We start from the raw sequence: 26,410 nt of genomic DNA, 5'->3' as shown, positions 1-26,410 counted from the left end.
CTTTGGAGCAAATTAAATGTAACCACAGTTATCACTTTTCTGCAATCAGCAGACACCATTATCACGAGCTGATGGCCCTGACCAAGATCAGGAGCCCTCAGTTAAATTTACTAACCTGAGAATTAGGAATAAACAGAAGTATCAATATTTACAGTATATGGATCTGTTGAGTTCTAATAAATGCAGACTGTCTTACTTGCTGCCTCTTAGCCTCAAACCTTACTCCCAGAGGTAGACAATATGATACTCTTCTTGAAGAAGGCAGACATATGTTATGTAATCCAAGCAATCATTTACCAATCAAGAAAGTGTTCAAGAGACTTTTAAAGGAATGTAAACATGAGAGAATCCCTTAAAAGAAAATTAGATTATTGGAAGAGAATGTAGTTATATTTCCTTCTGCACATAATGTTTGTTCCTCGAATATTGGCTGCTAATGGCCAAAATCAGAACTCTGATGATGACAAAATTACCTTCAAATTCAGGTCAAAGTAATTCTCAGTAATTTCTGGGGAACTGACTAGGGAATAATCCAGCAGAGTATAGTTGTCAATCTTTCTTAAAACTAAAAAACAAAGAAAAAAGAAAATTTACATTCATAAAGGTATAGTATAATACATGATTAATGTTTATCCAGGACAATATAATCCTGAATCCTCTGTTATTTAAAACAAAAATTAACTATTACCCTACTTCTTAAGTAACACTTGCTTACTTTTCAAAACTCAAAAAGAGTAGGTAAATCAAAAGAAGAAAATAAAAACTTTCATTTGTCACATTGCCCTGAGAGAAACATCAATAAAATTTCAGTTGTTGTTGTTCAGTCACTAAGTTGTGTCTTGACTCTTTGTGAACCTGTTGATTGTAGCACCCCAGGCTTCCCTGTCCTTCACCATCTCCTGGAGTTTGCTCAAATTCATGTCCATTGGTACACCAAATTTTCATCCATAACCTTTTATACATGCTCCCAGAGGTGAAGAAATTTGCCCACAGCAAGCTAGGCATGGGGCTCTTCCACTGGTTCTTTCCTCATCTTTTCTGCTTCTCCTTACTCTTTCCCTACCTCGCCAATCTATTATTTTTTATTCATCTATCCGCATTCACTCATCTATCCATCTGTCCAGACACCATCTCCTTTCATCCCTTATGTATTAAACTACTATGAGTTAGGCACTGTACTGGGTGTTAGGGACACAGAGAAGAGTCAAAGTTCCTCCCCTCAAAGAACTCAAGGTGAAACAGGAAATTAACACGATGTAATAAGAGCAGATCTATAGCTGAGCTCTGGATGGTCCGACTACAAACTGAGTCTTATAGTCTACCTCACCTTGGTATCAATAAATCCATTTCTTCCAGTTTTCCAGGTGCTCAACTTAAACCCTGGGGTCATCCATCCCTGATTCTTTTCATGATCCACATCCAATGTGTCAGTAAGTACCACTGTCTCTACCCTCCAGGTACATCCTTAACCTGAACACCTCTCACCATCTTCCTCACTCCATCCAGGTCCCTCCCTTCTGTGCTCATATGGGTCACTGCAGTAATCTCTTAAGTGGTCTCCCTGCTTCCACCTTTGACTCTGTCCTATAATTAATAGAAGCCAGCGTGATCTCCTTAAAATATAAGTCAGGACATGCAAGGTGCGACCAGGACTCTCCAACAACTTCTCATCTCAGACTAAGAGCCGGCCTTCGTGGTGACCAATAGAGCTCTGAAGCTCTAACCATCTGCTTTCCCCTCTTTGACCTTGTGTCCTGATACTTCCCCCTTGTTGCTCTGTTTCCAGTATGGTCTCCTCACAGTTCCTCCAAGGCACTCAGCATGCTCCCACAGGGGCCTTTGAGCTTGCGATTTCCTCTGACTGGAAAGTCCTTCATCCAGATTTAGGAGCAGTTGCTCCCTACTTCATTCAGGTCCTTACTCTAACGCCACTTGTTCAGGGGTGCCTTTCCCGGCCAGGGTATATTAAACAACCCTCCCTCCCTGCCCTGCCACCAGCCAGTTCCTTCCCTACTTTAGTTTTCTTCTTACCATTTATTGCAATGATACTGTAGATGTTACTAATTATCTTGCTGGCTGTCTGTCTCCTCTCACTAGCCCCATGAGGGCAGGTATTTCTGTCTCCTAGGCTTACTGCTGCATCTCCAGCACCAAGAATAGCACCCAACCTATTCCAGATGCTCAGCACATCACTGGGGGATGAGTGGATGGAGGGCAAAGAGATAGAAACACCCAAAGTATCATGTGAGCATTGAGGAGCTGGAACTATGCCTGAGCTGAGCCTTAAAAGATAAAGAGGAGGGAACAGGACAAGGAGTGGCTGAGGGGCAGGAAGCAGAGCTGTGCTTAGCACAGTGCTGGCAGAGAGACAGGTACTCAGTAAACATCTCTTAAGTGAATAAATGGATGAAGAGGAGAGAAGGCTTTTCTAGGCAGAGAGGACAGCAGGGTGGGAGGCAAGGGTGTGAGGCAGGAGAAGCAGTTTGATGGCTGGAGCAGCTAGAGGTGGAAGATGAAGTCCAGAGAGGTGAGAAGGAGCTGGACCATGACAGGCGGGTCTTATAGTCCATGTTAAGGGATTTGGACTTGATCCTGAAGGCAGTTATAGGAGCCACCAAAGGGATTAGAACCAGGGGTAACTAGTCAGGATGAGCATCCATCATTCTGAAGAGGATGGATTTAGTACCAGAGCTGGGATTCAAGCTCATGAGCATTTAATCCTGTGCCTTGCATCTTGTCTTCTGAAGCCATCTCCTCCTGCAGTGAAGCTAGCTAACCAGCAGAAAAGAGCAGGCCCTACCCACCCAGGTCAGTCCCCGCATACCCCTCCCTGCAGTGGCACTAGTTTGCAGAGGGGAAAGCAGGCAGGAGAGCTGGAGCAGAGCCCACCTGGAGAGCACCTGAGTGTGGGGTGGGAGAAGAAGCACCCGGAAGAGACGGCTCTAGGACTCACCCTCCAGCTTGCTGAGATTGGCATTCAGTGCCTCCACCTCACCTGTGATGATGGGACAGAGCTGACCATAAAAGGAAAAAAAAAAATGCAGGTTATCACATTGTACTGGACATCTCTGTTTCAGGGCCTAGACCCTGCCCACAAAGGCCTTTCAGTGAGAAGACCTTCTCCCTTTGCACTTTCCCTTAAATGAGTTGATGTCCGTGGGCCTCAAGTTCATAATGAGTGGGTGGTGTGCCATTGAATGCTGGCTCATCTTCAGAGCAACTGGGACTACACCCAGCTTGCCCCATCAAAGAATGAGCTCTCGGCCTTCCTTCCTGTGGCACGACAGGACGTGTGCCCAGTCCATGTGCTATGACACCTGGGGAACCTGCTGAGCCTCTCCTGATGGCAGGGCTGCCCCTGCCTCTCCCCTCCACGGTCAGCATGCCAGGCCCTGCCCCGGGAGAGTTAGAGCAGGGACTTGACTTCCTCGCTGGGCTGCTTTGAGAGCTCATTTGATCAGACATCTTAGATCAGAACTCCTTTTGGAATCAGAAAAGCAATCTTGAATCTCTCCCAAGCACATCTGTAGGAAGGAGGAAAAGGACCAAGGCGGGTGCCGTGTGCTAGGCATGTGCTGAACACTCAGGGTGGGGGTTAAGCACAGAGGCTCAGGAGCCTGGCTGCCTGGGGTTGGATGCCTCGGCAAGTTCCTTGGACTCTTTGGCCTCAGTCCCCTCATCTGCAACATGTGGATGATAATTGCATCTGCTATGTCATAAGCATTCAGTGAATGTTAGCGATTGTTAACCTCATTTTGTCTTCACTACAGTCCTGAGAGGCAAGCACTACTGTCCCTTATTTACAGATAGGAAAATTGAAGCTTAGAGAAGGTGAGCAAGTAGATCAGCAGGATTTGAAATCAGGTCTGACATGGCTAGACCACTGTGTCCTTTTCCAGTGACACAGAGGGAACCCTAGAAGCAAAGCATCTATGAGCTCTATGTCACATACAAACTCCGGGCAAGCTTAACTATTGGCTTCTTGTTGGAGGCCAAAGGACCATGGCTTGTTTTGAACGATGGATGAGCAAGGGTGGGGTGACAGCACTCTTTCCCAGCCACTCTTTAACATGCATGTTTTCTGGCAGTCAGCACCTTTCAGATCAGGATGGAGAAAGATAGGAAAGCTTCAGCATCCTTGGACCAGCCGGGCAACCTTGTTGGACAAGCTGCTTAATGTTTCTGTGTGTTGACTTCCTCATCAATGTTCATTATGCACCTCCTGTCTTCTGAGCTCTGAATTCAACACAAGGAGGGTGGAGACAACCAGAGACCATCCTTGCCCCTCTTTTCCAGAGATGAATCTCCTTTCTTTACCCTGTCCTCCTCACCCCTCCTGTCTCTCCAGGAACATGTGAAGTATTCAGGGAAGATACTGTCAGAATTGGAAAGAGGGCTCACCACCAATTCCATCTTTTCCTTCTTCAAACGCTGACTTCTGGAATCAGGAAGTCACCTTAACTTATACTGTTTCACTTAGCTGGAAATATTCACTCTTTTCTCTTATTCCTTACCTATTCAAATCCTACCTGTAATTCAAGGCCAAGTTCAAGTCCTGCACCCTCCAAAGATATCTCCCAGGATACTTCCAGGATCTATTTATTTAATTTTTCCATTTCTCTGAACCCCTTCAGTTCAATCTAAAGACCACATAGGTATGTACAAGATTCAAGTACTTATTCAGTTAGTTTCACAAGTCTGAACTGGGTTTTCCTAAACAGATGAGCTTATTCCTTTTTCATATCCTCAACAGACTCTAGCCTAGTGCTGGGCATGCAGTAGGCACACAATAAACCAAATCTTTTTGATTGTTTGCCCACCCTGAGGTGAGGATTTGAGGGAGGGAGTGCTGTTTTATTTATCTCTATATCTCTAGCACGAATCATAGTATTTGGCACAAAGCAGGCACTTGAGAAACTATTAAGCTGCAAAGGGTAATGTTTGTGAAAGTGCCTTGGGGAGTGCTTAGCACACAGTTGGTGCTCAGGCAAGGTTTATTGACTTAGAGTTCATCAAAGCGTGGTAGAACTGCTGCTGACAGCATGTCACTGTGGCTGGATAATCTTTAAGGACTTACCATTTCATTTAATTTCTTTAAAATGGGTTTCTCCATGGGCTCAACAAAGGAGTTATACAGGACACTAGGGAAAAAAAAATTTTTTTAAGGCTTATACAGAGTCATATCTAGTTAATAACCACTCCTTGAAGCTGCCTGAGAATGCAGCCACAGCCCAGCCACTGCCCACCAGAAGCCCTTGCTCACCTGAGCTCTCCAGAAAACGAGACGTCGGCATGGCTCACTTGAGCATAGCAGTCTTGGAGCTTCAGGATCGGGTGACCAAAGTCATTTCGGGACAGGACAACTATACCGGTGAAATAGACCCCAGAGAGAAACAGGTCAGCTGCTCCTGTGTCTTGGCTATTGAGAGAAAAAGTGCATGGTTACCCACACCTGGGCAGGGGTGGAGATGGATCTTGTTCCTCTGAATCTGCGCCATAGAAGGGCTTACCCATAGGCTCTAAGTCCCATGAGGGCAAGAACATCATCACCTCTGGATTCCTGACACTTAAAACAGATAGGAGGGGGGCTGGGTGGCTACTTACTGAACAAATGAAGTAACAAATATGTGAATAGTGACAGTTCTAGGGACCTTGTAGGTATTTCATCCTGAGTGCTCTGGCCCCCATCGTGGTTGGGCATGTTTTAATATTAACCACAATTCATATATGAAGCTTGTTTAGAGGGAGAGCACAAGGGTAAAGTGGCCACAGCTTATTTAGGAGGGGCATCTAGATGGGCAGGCGACATTTAGATGTCGTCTGTGAACTCCTTGATGGAGTTCATCTCCAGGCCCCAGGATTTACCTTGTGGCCTGACACAGAATAAGCACTCAATCTATGGTTGATAAGTCAGCAAAGAAAAGAATAATACATGAATCTCTGCTTCTTATCAGGAAAAATGTCATTTTTCTACTCTCTGCAAGACTGGAGATCTTGAGAGGGAGATGAGTGGTATTCAGTACCATTTGTAAATGGATGCAGTAGGCACTCAATCAATGGATGTTGAACAACCAAATGGGTGAATAAATGTCTTATCCTGGGGCATCAACCTAGGCAGACCTAAACATTACACCCAGGATAGTGACTTGCACATAGTAGGCAGTTTGTAAGTGCACCTTGAATTTGATCCTTTCTTTGTATAGAAGAGTGCAAAGGCCTTTTGGTAGAGGCAGAATTGGGCTCAAGCTGACTACCCTCCTCAACCTGCTTGTGAGGTAGGAAGGCTTGTTTCTCAGCAGTTGCCCTTACAGTTAAGGAAGCATGTTCAAAGACTAGCTCAAGGTCAGATGGTGATTCACTGGGACTCTGAAATGTTAAGCTCATGTCCATGCCTCTAACAATCAGGGACTTCTAGCTCTTAGGAAGTCTTAAATGGCACATTGACCAGTGGCTCTGCCACTGATGCTTTTCAGGCCCCTCTCCCTTGTCCCCAGAAAAGATATTCTGTTTTAAATCTCTCCTTGAAGAATGCGCTTGAGAAAGATGGTTAATGTTAGGTAGTTAGAATAGGAAAAAGGAATCCAAAATAATGGTGGTTAAAAGACAAAGAAAGGGAAAAGCCGGCAAAAATAGAACAGAGTAAGGTCTGAGGACTGGAGTGAAAACATCAAGTGAAACAAACAGCCCTCCTGGCTAGCTCAATTTACATAGGGCAGGCTCAGGGGGAGGAGACAAAACATAAAAAGAGGAGCCAAAATTGAGCCTCTCTCTTCTTTTCTCTTTGTTTCTTTTGGGTCGGCCCCCCCACACCTCGAGGATGTATTTTCCTTTGCTTGCCAAATAAAACTGAGCTGTAACCGAGCTGTGACACTGGTCCATCCGTCGCTTCAAATTTTTGCTCTGACAAGACAGAACCAAGGAAATTACACACTCCCCCGACAGTTAATGATTGAGGGAAAGAAGCCTAATGTCAAATACATTGGCAAACATGTACAGTTTTTATTTTTTGCCCCATTTCCCCCCAAAATAGCAGCAGAGTTTTCAGTGGAATACTCACAAAAGTGGGGACTTGACTTCCCAGTCTGTGCTGATGTTGGTAGTTCCATGGTTGGTCAGGGCCCTGATTCCAACGCCAGGAACAAAGGCGAGTGAAGTATTTGGAAATGAAAAGGCATTGATTTTTATGCTGTAAAACAAGAAACAGAAGAATTAGTGCAACTCTTGTAGCACATATTTCAGTAAGGCAAAACTCAAAACGCAGTTGTAGAACTCCTGAGAGGAACAGGCAATTATGAATTCCTATAGAGGAAGGGGTCTTCCTTGGTGGCACAGATAGTAAAGAATCCACTTGCAATGCAGGAGACCCCAGTTCAATCCCTGGGTCTGGAAGAGTCCCCTGGAGAAGTGACTGGCAACCCACTCCAGTACTCTTGCCTGGACAATCCCATGGACTGAGGAGCCTGGTGGGCTATAGTCTATGGGATCCCTAAGAGTAGGACATGACTGAGTGACTAACACTTGCTTGCTTGTAGGTATAGGAAGGACCCTCAGGTTTGCACTGCAGCCTCAGGGCACTGCTTCCTAATTCCCTTCAGACCCTTGGCAGGAAGCCCCCTGTATCTAGTGGAGGGGAGAAATGAGCAGGTTTAGAAGCAAATTTGCAAGTAATCAGTCTCCTTCTTCAGTTTTTCTAAAGACAGGACATTGGCATCAGGATCTTTCCCCTCAGCTGTCCCAGTGTTTCTCAATGGGGGGAACATTCATATTTTGGATTGGACAACTATTTTTTGTAGAGGACCGTTGGCAGGATATTTGGCATATGTTCCAACTAAATGCCAATAGCTCCCCCTCCCTCACAATCATCAGGACAGTAAACAGCCTGCCTTCCCTCCAAATGCCCTCTTATGTGGACAGTACCTTCCCTAGTTGAGAAACTTACTTTAGAGCATGGACTCCCCCTAAGGATTCTCTGCGTGGTCACTGGTCACAGGTAACTAGAGGCAGCAGGTGGCAAGCAACAGACATAGTTCAATGGCCATGTGCCTTATGATAAGTTATGATTATGACCATTGATTGAGCAATTGCTACCTGCTTAGGCACTGGAGTAAGCACTTTACATGCATTAGCTCATCTTAACCCTCCCCATAATCCTAGGAGGCCACTGCTGATTTTGTAATCTGCCATTTAGTGATGAAAAGATGAGAAACTTGGCTGAAGTCATATATAAGTGGTAGAACCAGAGATGGAAGTCTCCATCTGTCATGAGGCCTCTTAACCACTAAGCTATAGCACTACAGATATCATACAAAGGACACTCAGCTTGGAGCCAAGTTTTCTGCTAGCTGTATGGCTTTAGTGAAGATACTTAAACTCTTCCAGTCAATCACTTGAAAGAAGAGCATCTCATGGGAAGGTTGGGAAGACAAATGAGATCATCTGTATATAACTGTTGCACAGGAGAAAGAAAGCATTGTTATGAACTAAGATTAGGGAAAATTTTAAAATGTGAAAGTCGAAAAGACATGGTTATTACTATTTCCTCTTTTTGGCATCTTTTCCTATCTATTCTCTGTCAAATGTCCTAAGTATCACTGTGGGAAGACAATGGTAGAGACTATTGTATCTTGGAAATATTTTCATTTTGATACATATAGGTCTAACTCATTCTTTGTAATTGCTACAGAGTAATCCACGCTGTGGATTAAAAAAAATCACTGCTTTGTGTTTGGACATCTAGGATGTTTGCCTATCTCTGTATTATAGACAATGCTATAGTGAATATCCTCATTCATGCTGTTTGTGTATATGCTTCTCTAGGGAGGAGATGTGGAATTGTTGGGTCAAAGAGCACATCTAAAAATATCCTTGCAAATCATCTCCTAAAATAGCACTGCCTGAAAGAAATACAATGTGAGCCATATATATATAGTTTAAAACTATCTAGTAGTATTAAAAAGGGAAATATTATCATTTCAACATGCAACCAATATATGAGATACCTTATTTTCCTTTTTAGAAAATAAGCCTTCAAAATATGACACGCTTTATACTCATGATATACTTCAATCTAGATATTGAGTTTTCATCAAAAGTTTTTTTTGTTGTTGTTGTTGTTTAGTCGCTAAGTCGTGTCCAGCTCTTTGCAACCCCATGGACTGTAGCCCATCAAGCTCCTCTGTCCATGGAATTCTCCAGACAAGAACACTGGAGTGGGTTGCCATTCCCTTCTCCAGGGGATCTTCCTGACCAGGGATTAGACCTGGGTCTCATGCATTGCAAGTGGATTCTTTACTGTCTGAGCCTCCAGGGAAGCCCTTCATCAAAACTACTTGACTGTATTTAGAGTTGATAAACTTTTCAGCTGAAAAAATTAAAAAATACAGTTCTCAGTTGTACCAGTCATATCTCAAGGGCTCAATAGTCAAATGAGGCCAGCAGCTCCTGCTTGACAGCCAGATCTGAAATTATTGTCCCAGTTTATCTGCTCCCACTAGCAATGCATGAGAATGTCTGTTTCTCCTCATCTTTAACTTCACTTTATATTATGGGAATCACCCTGGATTTTTCTGCTGAGGCATTATCATCAGTGTAATTAAATCACTAATTTTGTAAATATATATTTAATGCTCATCTCTCTCACTGGACACAAAAAGCATGTCTGTGTCATTCTCTGCCTAGAACAAAGGCTTAGTACACTGTAGGTGCGCAACAAACCCTGGTTGGATGGCTGGGATGCTGTGGTGGTGGTTTAGTCACTAAGTAGTGTCTGACTCTTGCGACCCCAAGGACTGTAGCTGGCCAAGCGTCTCTGTCCATGGGATTCTCCAGGCAAGAATACTGGAGTGGGTTACCATTGAATGGCTAACTGTAGAGCATCTGCCATATTAGACCATGAGGCAACTGAGGCCAGAGGCGGAGTTAAGGATGGGGGAGGAGAAAAATATAAGACAGTTGTATTCTGATGAAACTGTGGGGCTTCAACAGGATTCTTCCACAGCTTCATTAGAGCTTATTATTTGTGAGACAAAACTGAACCCCTAGTTCATCTAAGTCACCCTCATTTTCTGTTATATACAGCCAAACCTTACTTCTAATTCGTGATATCACACATTGATATCCCAGGGAACTGAAAGACCTCTGCTTTAAACTATTTCTCTTCTCATTCCAAAACACCTGATGATTGTTGAAGATTATCAGTTATACCTCAAAGGAAACGCGGCAGTTAATGCCTTGAACTGGTTGTGGCCTAAGTGCAAGAGCAGTGTCTGTGTCATGGAAATCTAGACGTGTCTGGAAGTTCCTCTACCTCACTGCCATGCTGAGATCTCTGCCCACAGCAGGTGGACTGGTCCCTCGCTGGGCACAAATAGTGCTGGGTGCACAAGTAGGCACTGTGTGTGCAGCAGTATTCCTGAAAATCTCTGCCCTTTCCTCCAGTTTCTGATGTTGCACCTGCCTCCTACCTACCACTTAAGAGTCCCCCACTTTCCTCCCGTGGGGAGCATGTCTCTTAGAGCGTGGGCTCTCCTCCTCCATTCCTTGATTGATGAATAAAATTTCTGCTCTGCTTTGCTGAACCTGGTCTCAGCTGACATAAGCAGCATTGGGCAAGAGAAGGACCCAGTTGGGGTCTCCTCAATGGAAGAGGGAGGGTAACAGTATAACCTCAAAACTCTATCCTGGGTGAAACAGGATCTGGATCAATGTGGCAATTCTGTTGTTCTTACATTGATGGTTTTACACTATCATTAAGTCTATTAAACTAATCCATGTTCAGCAGCTTCAGATTCTATGAAGTATCTTCACGTTTGTTATAACATCTGACTTTTACTGTTTACTGATTTTGACATTTGATTTAATTGCTGTAATGTGGTAGAAAAGATTGTAACTGCCTCCAGAATTCTTCTTAGGAAAAGCAGTTTATTGGAGAGAAAAGTACTTGGAAAAGCATTTAGGAAGATTCTTTGGTACTCAGGAGTGGGTGCAACTGCTAGGCATGAAAGCAGGGGAGGAAACTTCCATTGCTCCAGAGAAGCAGAGAAGGAGGGGAGGTACAGAGAGCAAGAGGGCAGAAGGCCACGCGCCTTGTAACCCATTCCTATGACCTCTGACGTCTTGACTAAACTTTACTAAAGTAAGATAAGACTTGATGAGAGTAGATTATGAAACTGAGATTGAACCTGCATCCAGGTTTATGGGGGTACGTAATGAATTTAATTTAGAATCCTGGGGACAATGTGGCCACAGCTGGCACCTACATTCAGTTACAATTCTCATTTTAGGGATGAGGAGAGGACATTGAGACTCTGAGCAGATGTGTCAGGGGCACACAATGAGCATGCAGCAGAGATGTGACTTGGCCCCACATGTTCTGACCCAAATACCACATGCTCAGTCAACTCCATGACCCTCTTGCTTGGGTGAATCATCTGATAAGCCCGTCACCAAAGGTTGGTTAACTTCTCCTCTGTCTTGGTGTTACACCAGGACTCAGGGTGGCATAGCCACAACCGGAGATTTTAAAGATTAATTTCACTGCTAAAAATGCTCTTCTCTTTTACTTACTTGGTAAAATTGTAGTTCACATAATCGATTTTCAGAAATTCAAGAGACTCAGAACCTTTTAAATCTGGCAGCTTTCTTTCCTTGGCCATTTGTTCAATCATCTCCATTCCAGCTTGAACAGCTGTGAAGCAACCAAAGAAAATGATTATTTTTTAATTAAAAATTTTAATTGGACTTTTTAAACTGTTTGCTTTTTGGTCATGCCATGTGGCATGTGGGAATCTTAGTTCCCCCCTGGGGATTAAACCTAAGTCCTCTGCATTGGAAGTACAGAGCCTTAACCACTGGATTGCCAGGGAAGCCCCAGAAAATGTTTATTGATTAAAAAGATGCTGATGGCATTATATCATTAAACACATAAGTGAAATTTATTAAGTAAAATCATGCCCCTAGATACTTAGAAAACAAGATTCTTACAAGTTGGATATTATTGTCTCCACTTTGTAGAAGAAAACACTAGTCCTCAGAGTCTAATGAAATTGTCTGAGACACCAGAGCTAACAGCATGAGATTATGTTAACACAGGACAGTGTTAGGAAAAATGTAAAGTATCATTATTATCTTGTTTTGCAGATGAAGAGACTGAGCCTCAGAGAGGTTAATTCTTGCCTGAGACACATAGCTGAGAACCAGTGGAGACCATGGTCAAATCTGGGCAATTTGACTCCAGAGTTTGTGCCTGATGGCCAGTTCCAGAAAATGATATTACACTGTCCTCTTTCTCTCCCAGATTCTTTAAATTCAGGAACTATGGATCTGAGATCCTCCGACGATTAGAAACTCTTCAACCCCCTAAAATTCTAATAAAATATTGTGAAGTATGTGTGTGTGTCCATCTAATTTTTCAGGGGAGAGGGTTCACATTTTCATTTTTTTCTCAAAGGATACCAGCACCCCCCAAAATTGAGTAACCACTGCTTTCATTTAATTCTGAAATAAGCCCATCTTTATATAATAGCACCACAGAACACACTTCTCTGAGCTTGTGGAGAAATAGAGCCTTCCTGCCCATCAGAATGCTTGAGAAAAGTAATTCACACAATAACAAAGAATGATCTTTTCATTTTAACCTTCTCAAGGAGGAAGCTTTGTTTTCACTCCTTTTGTTTTAGCTTAAACTCATTTCCACTTTTCTATTCTTATTGGAAATTAAGAAGAGTAGATTTATCCTCTATAACACTCTGAATAGCATTGTAATATGGAGATATAAAGACAGAGGTAAAGGGTAGAAAGATGGAACCAAAAGCACTCGCAGACAGCTTAGGTTTGAATCTCAACACTTTGGCTCACTAGCTTGTGTGACTCTGCAAGTTACAAAATCTCCCTGTCCTTCACTTTCCTCATCTATAACATGGGCATGTTAGCAACTGTGGAGCCATCTGTTCACACATTGTAAAATAAAGTCAGTAATCTTCATTGGGAATTTGCTATTGCAAGATTCTCTTCCAAGTGCTTTATATGCCCTAAGATGTTCACTGTGTATGCATGTGCAGGGGAAAGAGAGGTGGGGGGGGGGTGGAATACGAGGCTGTGGCTGTATTAAGATATGCCTATTGTCAAGAGGATTATTTTTCAAGCAACACTTTCCCCTCAGCCTTCTTAACAACTCTGGATCAGCCCACTGTCAAGCTTGTCTCAGTCATGAGATACCCCAATATGAGCCTCTGGATTTGGGTCAAAGACTCCACTTGGGTGGTGAGTACAGCTTGGCTTATGAAAGCATCCAACTCACCGTAGTCCAGGGCCCGCTGAGTAGCCCTCGCCTTGATTCCAGGGTAAATGGCCTGAGCAGATGAGATGTAGAGATTCCACAGGATGAAACATCCCCAGAAGACTTGGACTTGGGCCATCTTTGTGCACATCTGCAATTAGCCAACATTTAGAGTTCCTTTATTATGCTTTCTTACTGGCCAATCCAATTTAGCATTTCTAGCATTTCTTATTTTCATTGCTTACTTCCAGAACTCACTCACTCACTCCATCCATCCATCCAGTGATCATTTATTGAACACACCAGAATATGTTCCAGGTGCTAAAGATGTAGAGATGACCCATGTGTGACGTCTGACCTCTGCTTCCCACAAAATAGTGGGTGAATCAGACAAATATACAGATGATTGTAACACAGCAAGATATAATGCAACGCAATACGAGAGTCTTACAATAAATGTAACAACTTGGAGATGTCTTGGGAAGGATATGCTTTGGATATGGCAATGGGATGGAGGAATTCTTGAGTTCTAGAAAAAACGAGTCAGGAGTTTGGAAAGGTGGCCTCAGTGGATGCGAGATCAACACTTATCCGCTTTAAGATCCTTGTTGACTCTCCTTTGCCCACAGGACAAACAGGTTTAAGCTCTTAGCATGGCAATCAAGGCTTTTCATAACTGGCTCTGGACTTCTTCCGTGCTGCTGACCCTCCTCTCCTATCTAAGTGGGAGTAGTGCTCTGGGCTGTCCACACCGAGCTATTTGCTATTCTTCAGTTTGCCAGTTCGCTCACAATTGAGGGCTTTGTCTTTAGCTCTCCCAATATAAAAATACATGCACAAGCATCTCTTTCTGTCTCTCTACCTTTGGGTCGCATACCCACATCTGTGTGGTGAATGCATCCTCCAGGGCCAGCTCCACAGTTCCTTCTGGGAAAGCTTCCCTCACCAGGCCATTTTGGGCTCTTTGCCCTCTCCTCTGTGCTTCCACCCCACGATGTACAACACACAAGCATCCATCTAGGCATTTGACCCAAGATGAACTTGCAGGCAGACTTATGTGTTCCACCACTATATGTCCAACTACTGCACCAGCCATTATCACCTCTCACTGACAATTACAACTGTCTCCTCACTGGTCTCTCTGCTTCCCTTGTCCCCTTCTGGCTATTCTTCACACCAGAGTGGGCCTTTTAAAATAAAAGTCAGGTCTTGTCACCCCTGCCCCCGTCCTGTTAAAGCCCCCCAGGGGTTCCTCATCTTACTGAGCATAAAATCCAAAGCCCTTCTACTGACTGCAAGGCCCTGCCCGGCCCACACATCTACCTCCTCTTTTACTTTCCTTTACAGACACACCTGGCTCATCTAGACCCAGCCCCACCGGCTGACTTCATCTTTCTTGATCACTCTAAGCAGCCTGGATCTCAGGTCTTTACACTTGTTGTTCCCTCTGCCCAGCAGAGTCACCTTTCAGAGCCCACGTGGCTGGGCCTTTCACTTTCTTCAGGTATTTCAAGCATTATCTCAGTGAAGCCTTTCCTAACCTGTCTAAATGAAACACGCTCCCCCACGACCTCCATATTTCCCATGCCTCCCTTGCTGCATTTTTCTCCAAAGCACTAGTTATCACCTAGCATCGTTTCCAGTTACTTGTTTATTTTCTGTCTCTCCTACTAGAATTTTAAGGCTTCACCCAGAAGGGCTTCATCACTTCAGCACCTTGAACAGTGACTGGCATCTGTAGGCAAATATTGATTGAATGAATGCATGGCTTGTCTCTTCCTTGAGACCATGCAGTGGGCCAGGCATGCCTTTGGAGGCCCCGCAGTACTCGGTACAGGCCTTGATTTTCACATGTACAGTCCTGCATTGTGATTGTCTTGTCTGTCTTACTTCTATAATTCCAGAGTCTAGTACAATACCTGGCACATAGAAGACACATGAAAAAACTTACTAAACATCTTCTCCAAGGAGAAAGACCACATCTTATTCATTGTTATCTTGCTAGTGCTTGACATAGACCAAACGTTCAATGTACACTTACTGAGTTAATGGATTCAATGAATAATGTCGCTCCATTTTCTTGATAAATGAAGCAGAGGTAGCAGCAACATCAGGGATACAGGTTTCTCCTAATGACAGTAGAGTGAGTAATGCATTTACAGGCCTTGTTTCTAGTTCTGGGAGTTTACAAGCTGGGGGACCTGTCATTCCTGTATTCACACAGATACCCACGGAGTTAACACACAAACATGAAACTAATCAGGGAGGCACTTGAGGGGGTGGTCAGGGAAGAGGAAGTTGTCGGAGCTGTGTATTTAGACAGAGGGAGGAGTCAGGCCAGTTGGGGCAGGGAAGGACCCCAGAGGGGCTGGGATTCAGGAGCAGTCCAGATGAAAGGGAAGGTCACTGTAAGAGGGGTGTGTGTGTGTGTGTGTGTGTGTGCGTGAGAGAAAGAGAGAGAATCTGTGCTAGGCCAAGATAAACAAAGGACTTCCCTATAGCTCAAGTGGTAAAGAATCTGTCTGTGATGCAGGAGACCAGGGTTCAAGCCTTGGGTCGGGAAGATCCTCTGGAGAAGGGAACGGCAATCCACTCCAGTATTCTTGCCTGGAGAATTCCACGGACAGAGAAGCCTGGTGGGTTACAGTTTATGGGGTTGCAAAGAGCCGGACATGACTTGGAGACTGAACAACAACAAAGAAAACAAACATTTGTGTGTGCCCTTGGGTTTGGCCATAGAAGTGGGAATGCAATGAAGCAGACAAATGCGCGTTGCAGAGAATTTATCTGAAAGGAGCGCAGCAGTCTGACCAGGGGAGGGAGTGTCCTAGTAGGGCTACTGCTGGCTTATGTTGGGCTTTTGTGTGAAACGAGAAAGGGTGCCCTCTGGAGATACACCCGCCTCTGTGGGATCAGTAGAGAATGATCCAGGCAATCCCCACTAGTGTATCCAGCTTGGCGGCAGAGAAAGGGCTGCTCCTCTCACCCCTGGGGCTGGCATTCCGTCCAGTGCACAAGCTGCTCCATTCAGGCAATGGGCTTATGCTCAGATTGGTGAATACCTATAGGGGGCATTTTGCTAGAGGGCCATGAGATCGAGAATTAGAGTCTTGATTTGTCTGTTCTGTATTGCATAGATCCACCTTCAGGTATGAGAAGAGGCTGGTTCAGTCAACCTGCTTACATTTGTCAGCTGATCTGTATATCCCTTGTCCAGAGAAGTTCCCAAACTCACCCCACTGTTGTTGTTTAGTCACCAAGTCATGTCCGACTCTTTGTAATCCCATGGATTGTAGCCTGCCAGGCTCCTCTGTGAATGGGATTCTCCAGGCAAGAACACTGGACTGGGTTGCTGTTTCCTTCTCCAGGGGATCTTCCCAACCCAGGGATCAAACCTGTGTCTCCCTCATTGCAGGTGGATTCTTTACCACTGAGCCACTGAGGAAGCCCCAAACTCACCCCATGTTTCCTGATTACTACCCACACTTAGGCTGTTGCCCTTTACTTAGCCTACAGAAAGTCTGTGCATCCTTAAGTTTCATTTAAACACAACCTTCCTTCTGAAGCCATTTATGGCTTCCCTAAGCTAATCTTTGGAGAAGGAAATGGCAAACCACTCCAGTGTTCTTGCCTGGAGAACCCCAGGGATGGGGGAGCCTGGTGGGCTGCCGTCTATGGGGTCGCACAGTCAGACACGACTGAAACGATTTAGCAGCAGCAGCAGCAGCAAGCTAATCTCATTTCCTTCTGAACCCTCAGTCAAAATATATATTTATTCACGTGCCTATATTTCTTGTTTTTTACTTATTGTCTGTCTCCTCTACCAGAATATAAGGGCTGTGAGGGCAAAGGCCTTGTCTGATTTGGAGGTTTCAAAACCTGGATCCCTCAGTGTCTTGGACATAGTGAGTGACTGATAAGTACTGATAGAGGAAATCAATGAGTCATAAGCAAAGAAATAGCCTTTAGTTTTTCCTTAAATATGACATACCTTGTTCTTCTAGGAACACACCCAAGAGAACCCCCTGCCTACCTGAGCCAGGTGCCAAAATGCCCAAAAGAGCAAAGTGAGCCCAGCAGAGAGTTAAACCAACATAGATGTTCCCAGCAGAATGCACATACATTGAAGTTTATTCACACAGTGGAATATTATATAGCAGTGAAGATGGATACCTCTAGCCACAAACAACTAAAAGGAATAGGATTTATTTCACTCTACATTTTATTATAGCTCTTTGCAGAGGTGGTTAAAGCATTTATACACTAGCGGAGCATATTCATCCATTAGAACAGATGTTGGCCACAGTTCTAGAGCAGGGCTGGGGAGGTTAGGTCCTGGATCATGGGTGGGACAGAGGAAGTCTTTGAGGAGTGGCCAGTGTGGGTACACTGTGGGGTGAGGTGGGGGACCCAGAGTAGTGACTATTTGCTATTAGATACTGAGGTACTGCAATATTTTAAAACTGCTATGACCTCATGCATTCAGCGTGGTGTCTCAGCCGTATGGAATTAGCCTTGGTAGTAAAGGACAAGCTACAGAAAGAAACTGGACAGGGCAGGGGCAGGGCCAGGGGTGCAGCTGAGGAAGATGAGGGTGAAGACAACACTCAGGAAAGCACAGAGGAACCAGAGTGAGAGCCGAGGAGAAGGAATTCTGCCAGAAGAGGGTCTCTCTGCTCAAGCAATGAGTGATCTGAGGGTTGGGGGAAATGAGGGGTGGGATAAATGAGTGTGAGGCTCTCCATGTTCTGGGAGACAGGATGACATCAACAGCATCTTATACTCAGGGAGGATGCAGGAGTTAGGTCCAGCTGGACACTACTGAGCGACTGAACACGTGTAGCACGCCATCTATCCTAGGCCTTCCTTGATCCTTTAGCTATCCTGGGAGTGGTCCAGGGGTCCTTGAGAGAGGGATAGGTAGAGATGGATGGGACAATGGGAGTAAGAGGAACACCCCTGGGGCTTAGATTAGTGGCTATTTACCAACTGGCATAGAAGTATTTCCACATTTTAACAAAGGATGAGGCCAAACTGATGTGGAGTCATGTTAATATCACTGTAGGCAAAGAATTGTAAATGGATGAGTCATGTCTAGGCAGGCATAAGAGAGTTTTTTTAATTGAAGTATAGTTGATTTACAATATTGTGTGCAAAGCAATTCAGTTATATATATATATATATATGCATATATATGTGTGTGTGTGTATATATGTATATATATATATATATGTGTATATATATATATATATATATATATGTATGCCTGCTCAGTTGCTTCAGTTGTGTCTAACTCTTTGAAACCCCATGGACTGAATATATGTGTATATATATATATATAATATATATATCATATACAGACACACACACACACACACAGATGCACACACATATGTATGTGCTGTGCCAGTGCAGGAGACACAGGTTCGATCTCTGGAGGAGGGCATGACTACCCCCTCCAGTATTCTTGCCGGGAAAATCCCATGGACAGAGGAGCCTGGCAGACTACAGTCCATGGGGTCACAAAGAGTCAGACACGACTTAGCACCTGAGCATGAGCATATATGTATATGGTTATTTTCCATTATAGGTCAATATAAGAGAGGGATTTTTAAAGTTAATTTATTTTTTAATTGAAGGATGATAATTGCTTCACGAAGTTCTGTTGTTTTCTGCCAAACATCAACATGAATCAGCCTTAGGTATACATATGTCCCCTCCCAGAGAGGGATTTTTTAAAAGGAGGAAAAGATTTCATAATAGTGGAAAGAAATGAATGTTAGGCCAAAAAGTCTATACTCATTAAATGTATGCAAAGTAAGGCAGAAATTATCTCTGCCTGGTATATAGTAGGACCTCAATAAATATTTGCTAAGTTACTATCCAACTGGCTTACAAGACTCTTGTTAGCTAAGGAAAGTTATAGAAGAGGTTGAAAACAATGAGAAAACCAAACCATCATATAAATAGTTCTCCATTTCTACAGTGAAAAACCACAATAAACCAAAGCAGAGATATTACTTGTGAGTGGAAGAGCAATTAAAATGATAAATTTATATTTCTTCACTATTCATAAAACTCACAACACTAGTATACTTCTGCCGTTTTAGACATGTGGACACAGAGGCTTAGAGAGCTCAAATGACCTGTCCAAGATCCCAGTGTAAGTCAGACTCTTGGGAATTAAACCTGTTCTTCTGGCTCCTAATCCTAGTGTTTATGATTTGTTTCTTCATTTAATGACTTGATTGTACTACACTTTTCATTTTCATCTGGGAATTTTAAATAGGGGTTGCTTGATGCCATCTTTTATGTGGAAAGATTCATTAAGTGTCTGGAAATTTTCAAGTATCAAAGTGCAAATCTATTTGTATTTTCTTGGGCACAAATGGAGTTTTAAATTTCCTTCCAGCAGCCAAAAAACTTGTTTTCACTTCTCGGTTCAAGGAAGTTTCTGAAGTGGTCTACTTTGACGGAGATTCAGGAACTCAAAGCTGCATAGAGAAAACACATATTTTTCCTCTCGAAATTTTATGAGTGAGTAAAATTACTGGGCTATAAAGGAATAGATTGTATGTAACTTTCAGTTGAATTGTTTGGTTAGGATGATGATTTATGGGCAGGGGAGGAACGGAACCTTGTCAAACAAGGAGATGACTCCTGAAAGGTTAGGTAATTCGGCTGACAAGTAAGGACAGGGTGAGTTGCCTATTAAAAGAAGGGATCCAGGATGATTTAAAAACCTGCCAGCAAGTTCCCTGTTTTGTTGCTTCTGAGCAATTCTTCTTTCCAATACTCAAAACCTCAGAAGGCATTACATTTCCATACCAGTATCCACACAGAATAATACTTCTAAATTAAATGGCTTTTGCCTGAGCCATTCTGATGACTGGAAATAAGAAAACTCACATACGACTTAGGAAAGTCCTGAGAAATATCACCTTACCATTACTGCTCTTGAAGGAGAGCTTTGGCAGACTCTGGAAAAATTAAAAGGTGTGTTGAGTGAATGAAATATGTAGCCTTTAAAATAAAGGCAAAGTTTGAGAAATTAAGTTCAATTGGTTTAAAGAAGCTTAGTCTATAAGAATATTCCAACCTAATGATTAAGACAGATAGTAAAATTGGTAAGAAGTTTAAATCAACAGGTATGGAATATAGGCAGACTTGAAGAATATTTCAAGGGATTCAGCCCACACATTTGATTTTATACCAAGATCTCTAATAACAAGGGCCTTGAAAATTTACCCCAAGTCTCCCCACCCCTGTTCCCCAAAACTCCATACTTTACACAAAGGAGTTACAAAAGTCAGGTAGATGGGAAGGCTGTTTGCTCAGCAGGATCCAAGTCACTGTTGTGGTTTAAGACCTGATCCCAAAGCACAGAGATCACTGAAGTTCCCGAGTCTTAACCACACCAGTAGAGAGACAAGTTAGAATTTCCTGCCACTGTGTTGGGTTCCCCACTGGAATGGAGGCAAAAATAGAAGTCCAAACTATTGAGCCCCACTTTTGAAGGATGCAGAAATAAACATGTAGTCTAAACCCACTCTCATTTCTATCTCAGAGCTGTTCACAGTTTTCTGAGTGGGCTGAGTGACGTAAAGAAATAAAGCATAGGAAAAGCTAGGCAGACCAAAATAATTCAGGATATGTGACGGCTGGCTATTCAAGGGGTCCTACCAGATCTGGGTCATCTCCAGCAATTGAGTAGTTCCCGCTGGGACACTGTGCACTGGCAGAGACTTTAAGGTGGCTCAAGATGCAAGTTGGTTCAGTCTTGGTTCGATTCTTACCTCAAGAAGAGGAAGTATCCAAAGCCAGGGAGCACCTTCAGTTCCTTCTGCCTTTGAAGTCGATGTGCTCTCCACTGGAGCCTTGAACTCATCTGCTGCAAAGATGATAATTAAGTCTGAATCATCTAGTGGTGAATCTTTTTAAAAAGCCTCTTTCAAAATGTGATACATAATTGCTTCACTTCAGTTACCCAATGACACGAAGACATGAATGAACACTTCAGTCTCTACCTAGATGAGCAGACAATGCCACCTATGCAACAATTATCTCCCTAACACACCCACCCACACACACACACAGACACACACACATACATGCACGTGCACACACACACACACCCATCTTGAGAAATTATTATGGCTACTTTACCAGAAAGCTTCAGAATTCCAGTATATTAAAAAAAGGTGTTATACTGAATTGGAAGAGGAAGACTTCTTTCTGGGAGAGTAAGCTGGTTTCCCTTGGTCAGGCTGCCTGCCCTGAATGGTGCCACTACTGCCAAGGATACCTTCTGGACTTTCAGTGGATCAGATTCACTCTGAAAGCATGAAGCTTGATAACCAGGCCAACTTAGTTACCGTCTTTATCTTTCAGGGTAGGATCACAGAAAGTATCTCTAATTATCGGCTCCTTTTTCAGATTACTAATGACTTTCACTCCCAGCATTCCTTCAAAGTCAGTTTAGGTGGGTTCACCAACTATTTTGGAACTTGGTATCTATAGTCTCTAAACCCCATTCCCCACTCCCACCCCCCCATGTTTTAGTCATTGCACTTTAGATGGCCAGGTATCTGATTACATGAAGCATCTAAGGTCTTAAATTTACAATTTAAGACAGGGTGATCAACTGTTTTGGTTTACCCAGGACACAGGATTTTCAGTACTAAAACCAGGACAGTCCAGGAAAATTAGGAAGAACAACACATATGTTTGCTTGGTGCTGTCTATACTTCTGACAATTTTTAAGTTTCTCATGTAGCACAGCTCCAGTTAAAGGTACCTGTTTAACTTCAGTTTTCCTAGGGGTAAAGTGGAAATAAAAATAGCATCTACCTTAATAGGCGCTTGTGAAAAAAAGATGTTGATAGCTGTCTTAGCCTGTTCAGGCTGCTATAACAAAGTTTCACAAGCCAGTCTAAGCTCAGCTAAATGTATAAGCTAAGACATAGCTTATAAACAAGAAATTTGTTGCTCACTGTTCTGGAAATGGGGAGTTCTCCATCAAGGGGCCAGCATATGTTTTGGTTAGGACTCTGTTGCTCAGCAGGATCCAGGCCACTGTTGTGGTTTAAGATCTGGTTTAAGATCTGGTTTAAGATTCTTTTGGCTGTGTTCTCACAGGGTGGAAGGACATAAGGATAGTTTTGGAGCCTCTTTTAGAAGAAATGAATTCCCCAAGTGCTACCTACTAATAACATCACCTATGGGGTTAAGATTTCAACATATGAATTTTGGAGGGACAAAAACATTCAGACCATAGCAGTAACCTAGGAGAACGTGCTTTTGAATTGTAAAGCGCTATAAAATCTTTATTCATAGGTATGTGGTCATATCAATGGTGATAGGAGCCTGAAGATACTCTCCTCATAGAATCAGTTGTTGCCAGTCATCATAGACTAGTTCACTCATTAAATCCACAAATATTGGGCACCTGCTATGTACAAGTTCCTTTCAGTAAAACAGACAGAATTCATGTCCACATGGAGTTTATCTTCTAGCGGATGGAGATGTAAAATAAACAGGCAAACAACAAGACAAACCAAAATGTGCTAGGGAGGAAATAAAGGAATGTAGTGGTGGGCGGGGTGGTCTTATAATTGGTAGGGTGATGCAGCTGAGCGGAGAAGCGCTTCCTCTGTTAGGATGGCTCAGGAAGGCTTCTCCGAGGAGGTGTATCTGAGTTGAGATCTGAGCATTAGAAGCCAGACAGAAAAAGCCCTGAAGGGACTGGGTGGAGGGAGTAGCCAAGGTGGGCTGGTGTGTCTGGAATGCAGTAAGGGCAGAAATGATGATATTAGACATCTAAATGGCTACATCAGGTGGGTAGTTGGAGTTCCCAGGAGAGGTCGACGAGAAATAAGAACTTCCAAGTCATCATCCACGAGATGGAATTAAATCTGTAGAAGTGGTGAGGTCATCCAAGGCAGTTTCCCATGGTACATGTCCTACAGGAGGAGTATGGGGTTATTTCAGGTGCTACACAGATAAACACGTGGAATTGTAGTGTATTTTATTATTTTAGTGTACAATAAAAAAACCAAGAATCAGACATGGAAGAAGATGAATGACGTAATACATTATAAGGGAAAAAATTTTATCAAGTATCTGTGAACATTCGTTTCCTGCCCTCTGAATCTTCCCTCCGAAGCAGCATTGCTGTCTCTCCTCTCCTGCCCCTCTTCTCTTTCCGTCCCTCTAACCCCCACCTTCCCAGCAGCTTCTTACCTCTACCTTCACCTCCTGCTTCCCCCAACCCAGTCTTTCCCATCCTCATTCCTTGTTTCTGTCAGGAAGACTTAGACCTTGATTAGCCTCCTATTTGCATGTCAGACCCACTAACCAGCTGCATAAGAATCTGCTCCACTTAAAAGCAAGCTGAAGATTGTAAAATACAAATAATTGTATTTTTTCTGATGTAAATATTAATTTTTATTTTTTGGCACAAAGTACTGAAAATCTAACTCAAGTCAGTGTTGTGAATCCTGGGATTTTTGGCACAGGATTTGGACAGAAGTCTTCGGAAGCATGGCCTGGATGAAGGAGAGGAGACAGGATGTGAAATGGGGGGAGGGGGAGCCCCATCCTGCAGTCCTTGTGGTTCTGGACTCACACAGACTTGCCCTGCCCACCCCAACTCTGGGAACTTGGGCAATTTACTTATTTCCTTTGGGTCTCAGAGAATCTTCTATAAAAGTGGTTATCACATTTACTTTGAAAAGTCATTATGAGAATTAAACTAAGTGAGATAGCATATGTTAAGTTTTTCCTTCACTGTCGATAATTTAGATGCCCTATTACTTGTATTTTCTCTATTATTTTCAATTAATAATTTAAAAGATGTTTTAAACAACTTTTACTTTGAAGTAGTGTACAGAGGTTAATGTTCATATTTATATTTATTTTTTATATTTATCCTCTATTAGGAAATTAATAAAATTTCCCCTTTAGATAGCTTCCCCTTTTAAACAAATTTATATACACTTTAAGAATTGGGTTGATTTATGAAGTAAATAATAGTACAGCTCATGTGTGATGTGGAATAATTTTGGAAAAACAGTCTCAGATACTTGGAGTTTAAGACACGAAGATAAAAGAGAGTACAGCTGGTCTGTTTTTATTTTATTTGTAAGGGGCCTTAGACATTACCTCAAGCCTTCCTTTCTGTTGGAAGAATCATTTTCTGGTAATTAGCAAAATTCATCGTTAAAAACAACAAAAGCCAGCAACATGATATCCAGATATCCAGTTTCATTATTTATTTTAGTCTTCCAGATTTAACTAAGGATTTGCTGGGAATTCCTACTTACCCAGCCTACCTATGATGACAATTGAGAATGCAAGACTAATTTAGTTTGTTTTCAGTCAATAAGTAATGTCCAACTCTGCCATCCCATGGACTGCATCATGTCAGGTTCCTCCATCCTCCACTATCTCCCAGATAGTCCACTGAGTCAGTGATGCTATCTACCCATCTCATTCTGTCATGCCTTTCTCCTCCCGCCTTTTAACTCTCCTAGCATCAGGGTCTTTTCCAACTGTTGTAGGAAGGGGGACCCCTTCCAGGGCCGGAAACAGGGCTCTTGTCTACCACTCGGAAATGAATTGTCCGAGGAGACACATGTGCTGACAAAGCAAGAGATTTTATTGCGAAAGGGCACCCGGGTGGAGAGCAGGTGGGTAAGGGAACCCAGGAGGACTGCTCTCCCACAGTCTTGAGTTTTATGGTGATGGGATTAGTTTCCGGGTGGTCTTTGGCCAATCATTCTAATTCAGAGTCTTTCCTGGTGGCGCACGCATCGCTCAGCCAAGATGGATGCTAGCAAGAGGGATTCTGGGAAGTGGACAGACACGCGGTGTCTCCTTTTGACCTTCCCCAAACTCTTCTGGCTGATGGTCGCTTATTAGTTCCATGTTCCTTATCAGGATCTCCTGTCATAAAACAACTCATGCAAATGGTTACTATGGCGCCTGGCCAGGGTGGGCGGTTTCAATCAGTGTGCTTCCCCTAACAACTCCCCCCTGAGAGACTTCATACTCAAGATGCTTCTTGGGAATTGGGGCGGAGGTCTCTTTCTTCTGTAACTTCTTCCTGCCGTGTGTGGGCGTAGGCCTGCCTAGCAGAGCAGAAGTCTCTCTCTACCTGATCTAAGTCAATGTATTTTTTGTCTGAAACCAGCATTCACCTTTGTAATAACAGCAATTTAGTTGGAAACTGTTGGCTCCTCTCGGAGATGGAATAGACAGGGGCCAAACAGGAGACCTAACAGGATGGTCATCACTGGTCCCCAGAAACGGGGGGCAACATTTGGGGTGAGGGCTGCAGGGTTTGTGACTTTTTTTTTGGATTGGTTGTGTTTAGTCTGAAGTTACCATCCTCCACCTGGGTGGGGGCTCCAGTTCTGTAGAAGAACTCAAAGACACTGTTACGCATATTTCTTTGAGTAGGAACCAGGACCCTGGTTGGAGGCTGTACCACCATTTGATTATTTCTCCTCTTTCTGTATCCTCTCCCTTTCCTGATTAGCAATTGTTTGAATCCACCCTTTGGAACTCAGGGAAAGTCAAGGAGGCTGAATGAAGCCTATATCCTACAGATAAGAAATGGAGAACACAGAACAGATCTGTATTCCAGAGCCCCACAGAGTCCTGCTCAGTTTTAATTTAGGGAACTGGGAACTATGACTGTGATAACTTCCTGTCAAAATGGGGCATAGGACTGCCTCAGCTTGGAGAAGAGGCACTGAATTGGAAGTATTCCTGAGTTCCACGTCCTAGATCTGAGCCTTGTATGACTAAAATCTCAATCCCTTTGTCTGCCATTGTGTTGTAACAGACCCAATTAGAAGTAGCTGGAGGAGGGATAACTGGAATGTTAATAGACAAAATAAATTTCTTCTTTTTTTTAGAAGAATAGGCCTGAAACCCAGTCTGGACCTGGCACTTCGGGGAGACTTGTAGCCGGGTGGCCAGTTGCCTAGTTTTATAAAAAGTAAGGTATAAGTTACTAGCTTCCAGCAGACACTGTTTTGAGAATGGTGGCATCTAAGCCTGACGCGACTCAGAAAACTCAAGTGTTTAGCAATACAAGGTCTAATCTGAAATTACACCCATAGGATC

At 43.3% G+C, this 26,410-nt stretch overlaps 1 protein-coding gene across 1 annotated transcript in view; it reads right to left on the bottom strand.

Annotated features, from left to right (window-relative positions):
* Positions 1-21,258, bottom strand: part of BPIFC (BPI fold containing family C) — a 40,730-nt gene extending 19,472 nt beyond the window's left edge. The window contains exons 1-8 of the mRNA XM_070453989.1: positions 21,073-21,258; positions 13,298-13,427; positions 11,566-11,686; positions 7,058-7,186; positions 5,264-5,419; positions 5,078-5,141; positions 2,954-3,014; positions 474-565 (exon numbers count right to left, since the gene is read on the bottom strand). Coding sequence (XP_070310090.1) covers positions 474-565; positions 2,954-3,014; positions 5,078-5,141; positions 5,264-5,419; positions 7,058-7,186; positions 11,566-11,686; positions 13,298-13,427 — 753 coding nt within the window. The 5' untranslated portion in view covers positions 21,073-21,258. The remainder of the gene's footprint in view (positions 1-473; positions 566-2,953; positions 3,015-5,077; positions 5,142-5,263; positions 5,420-7,057; positions 7,187-11,565; positions 11,687-13,297; positions 13,428-21,072) is intronic.
* Between the last annotated feature and the right edge of the window lie 5,152 nt (positions 21,259-26,410).

The sequence above is a fragment of the Odocoileus virginianus genome, chromosome 23 (genome assembly GCF_023699985.2).
Source record: "Odocoileus virginianus isolate 20LAN1187 ecotype Illinois chromosome 23, Ovbor_1.2, whole genome shotgun sequence".
Lineage (NCBI taxonomy): Eukaryota > Metazoa > Chordata > Mammalia > Artiodactyla > Cervidae > Odocoileus > Odocoileus virginianus.
This window is presented reverse-complemented; position numbering and strand designations above follow the sequence as displayed.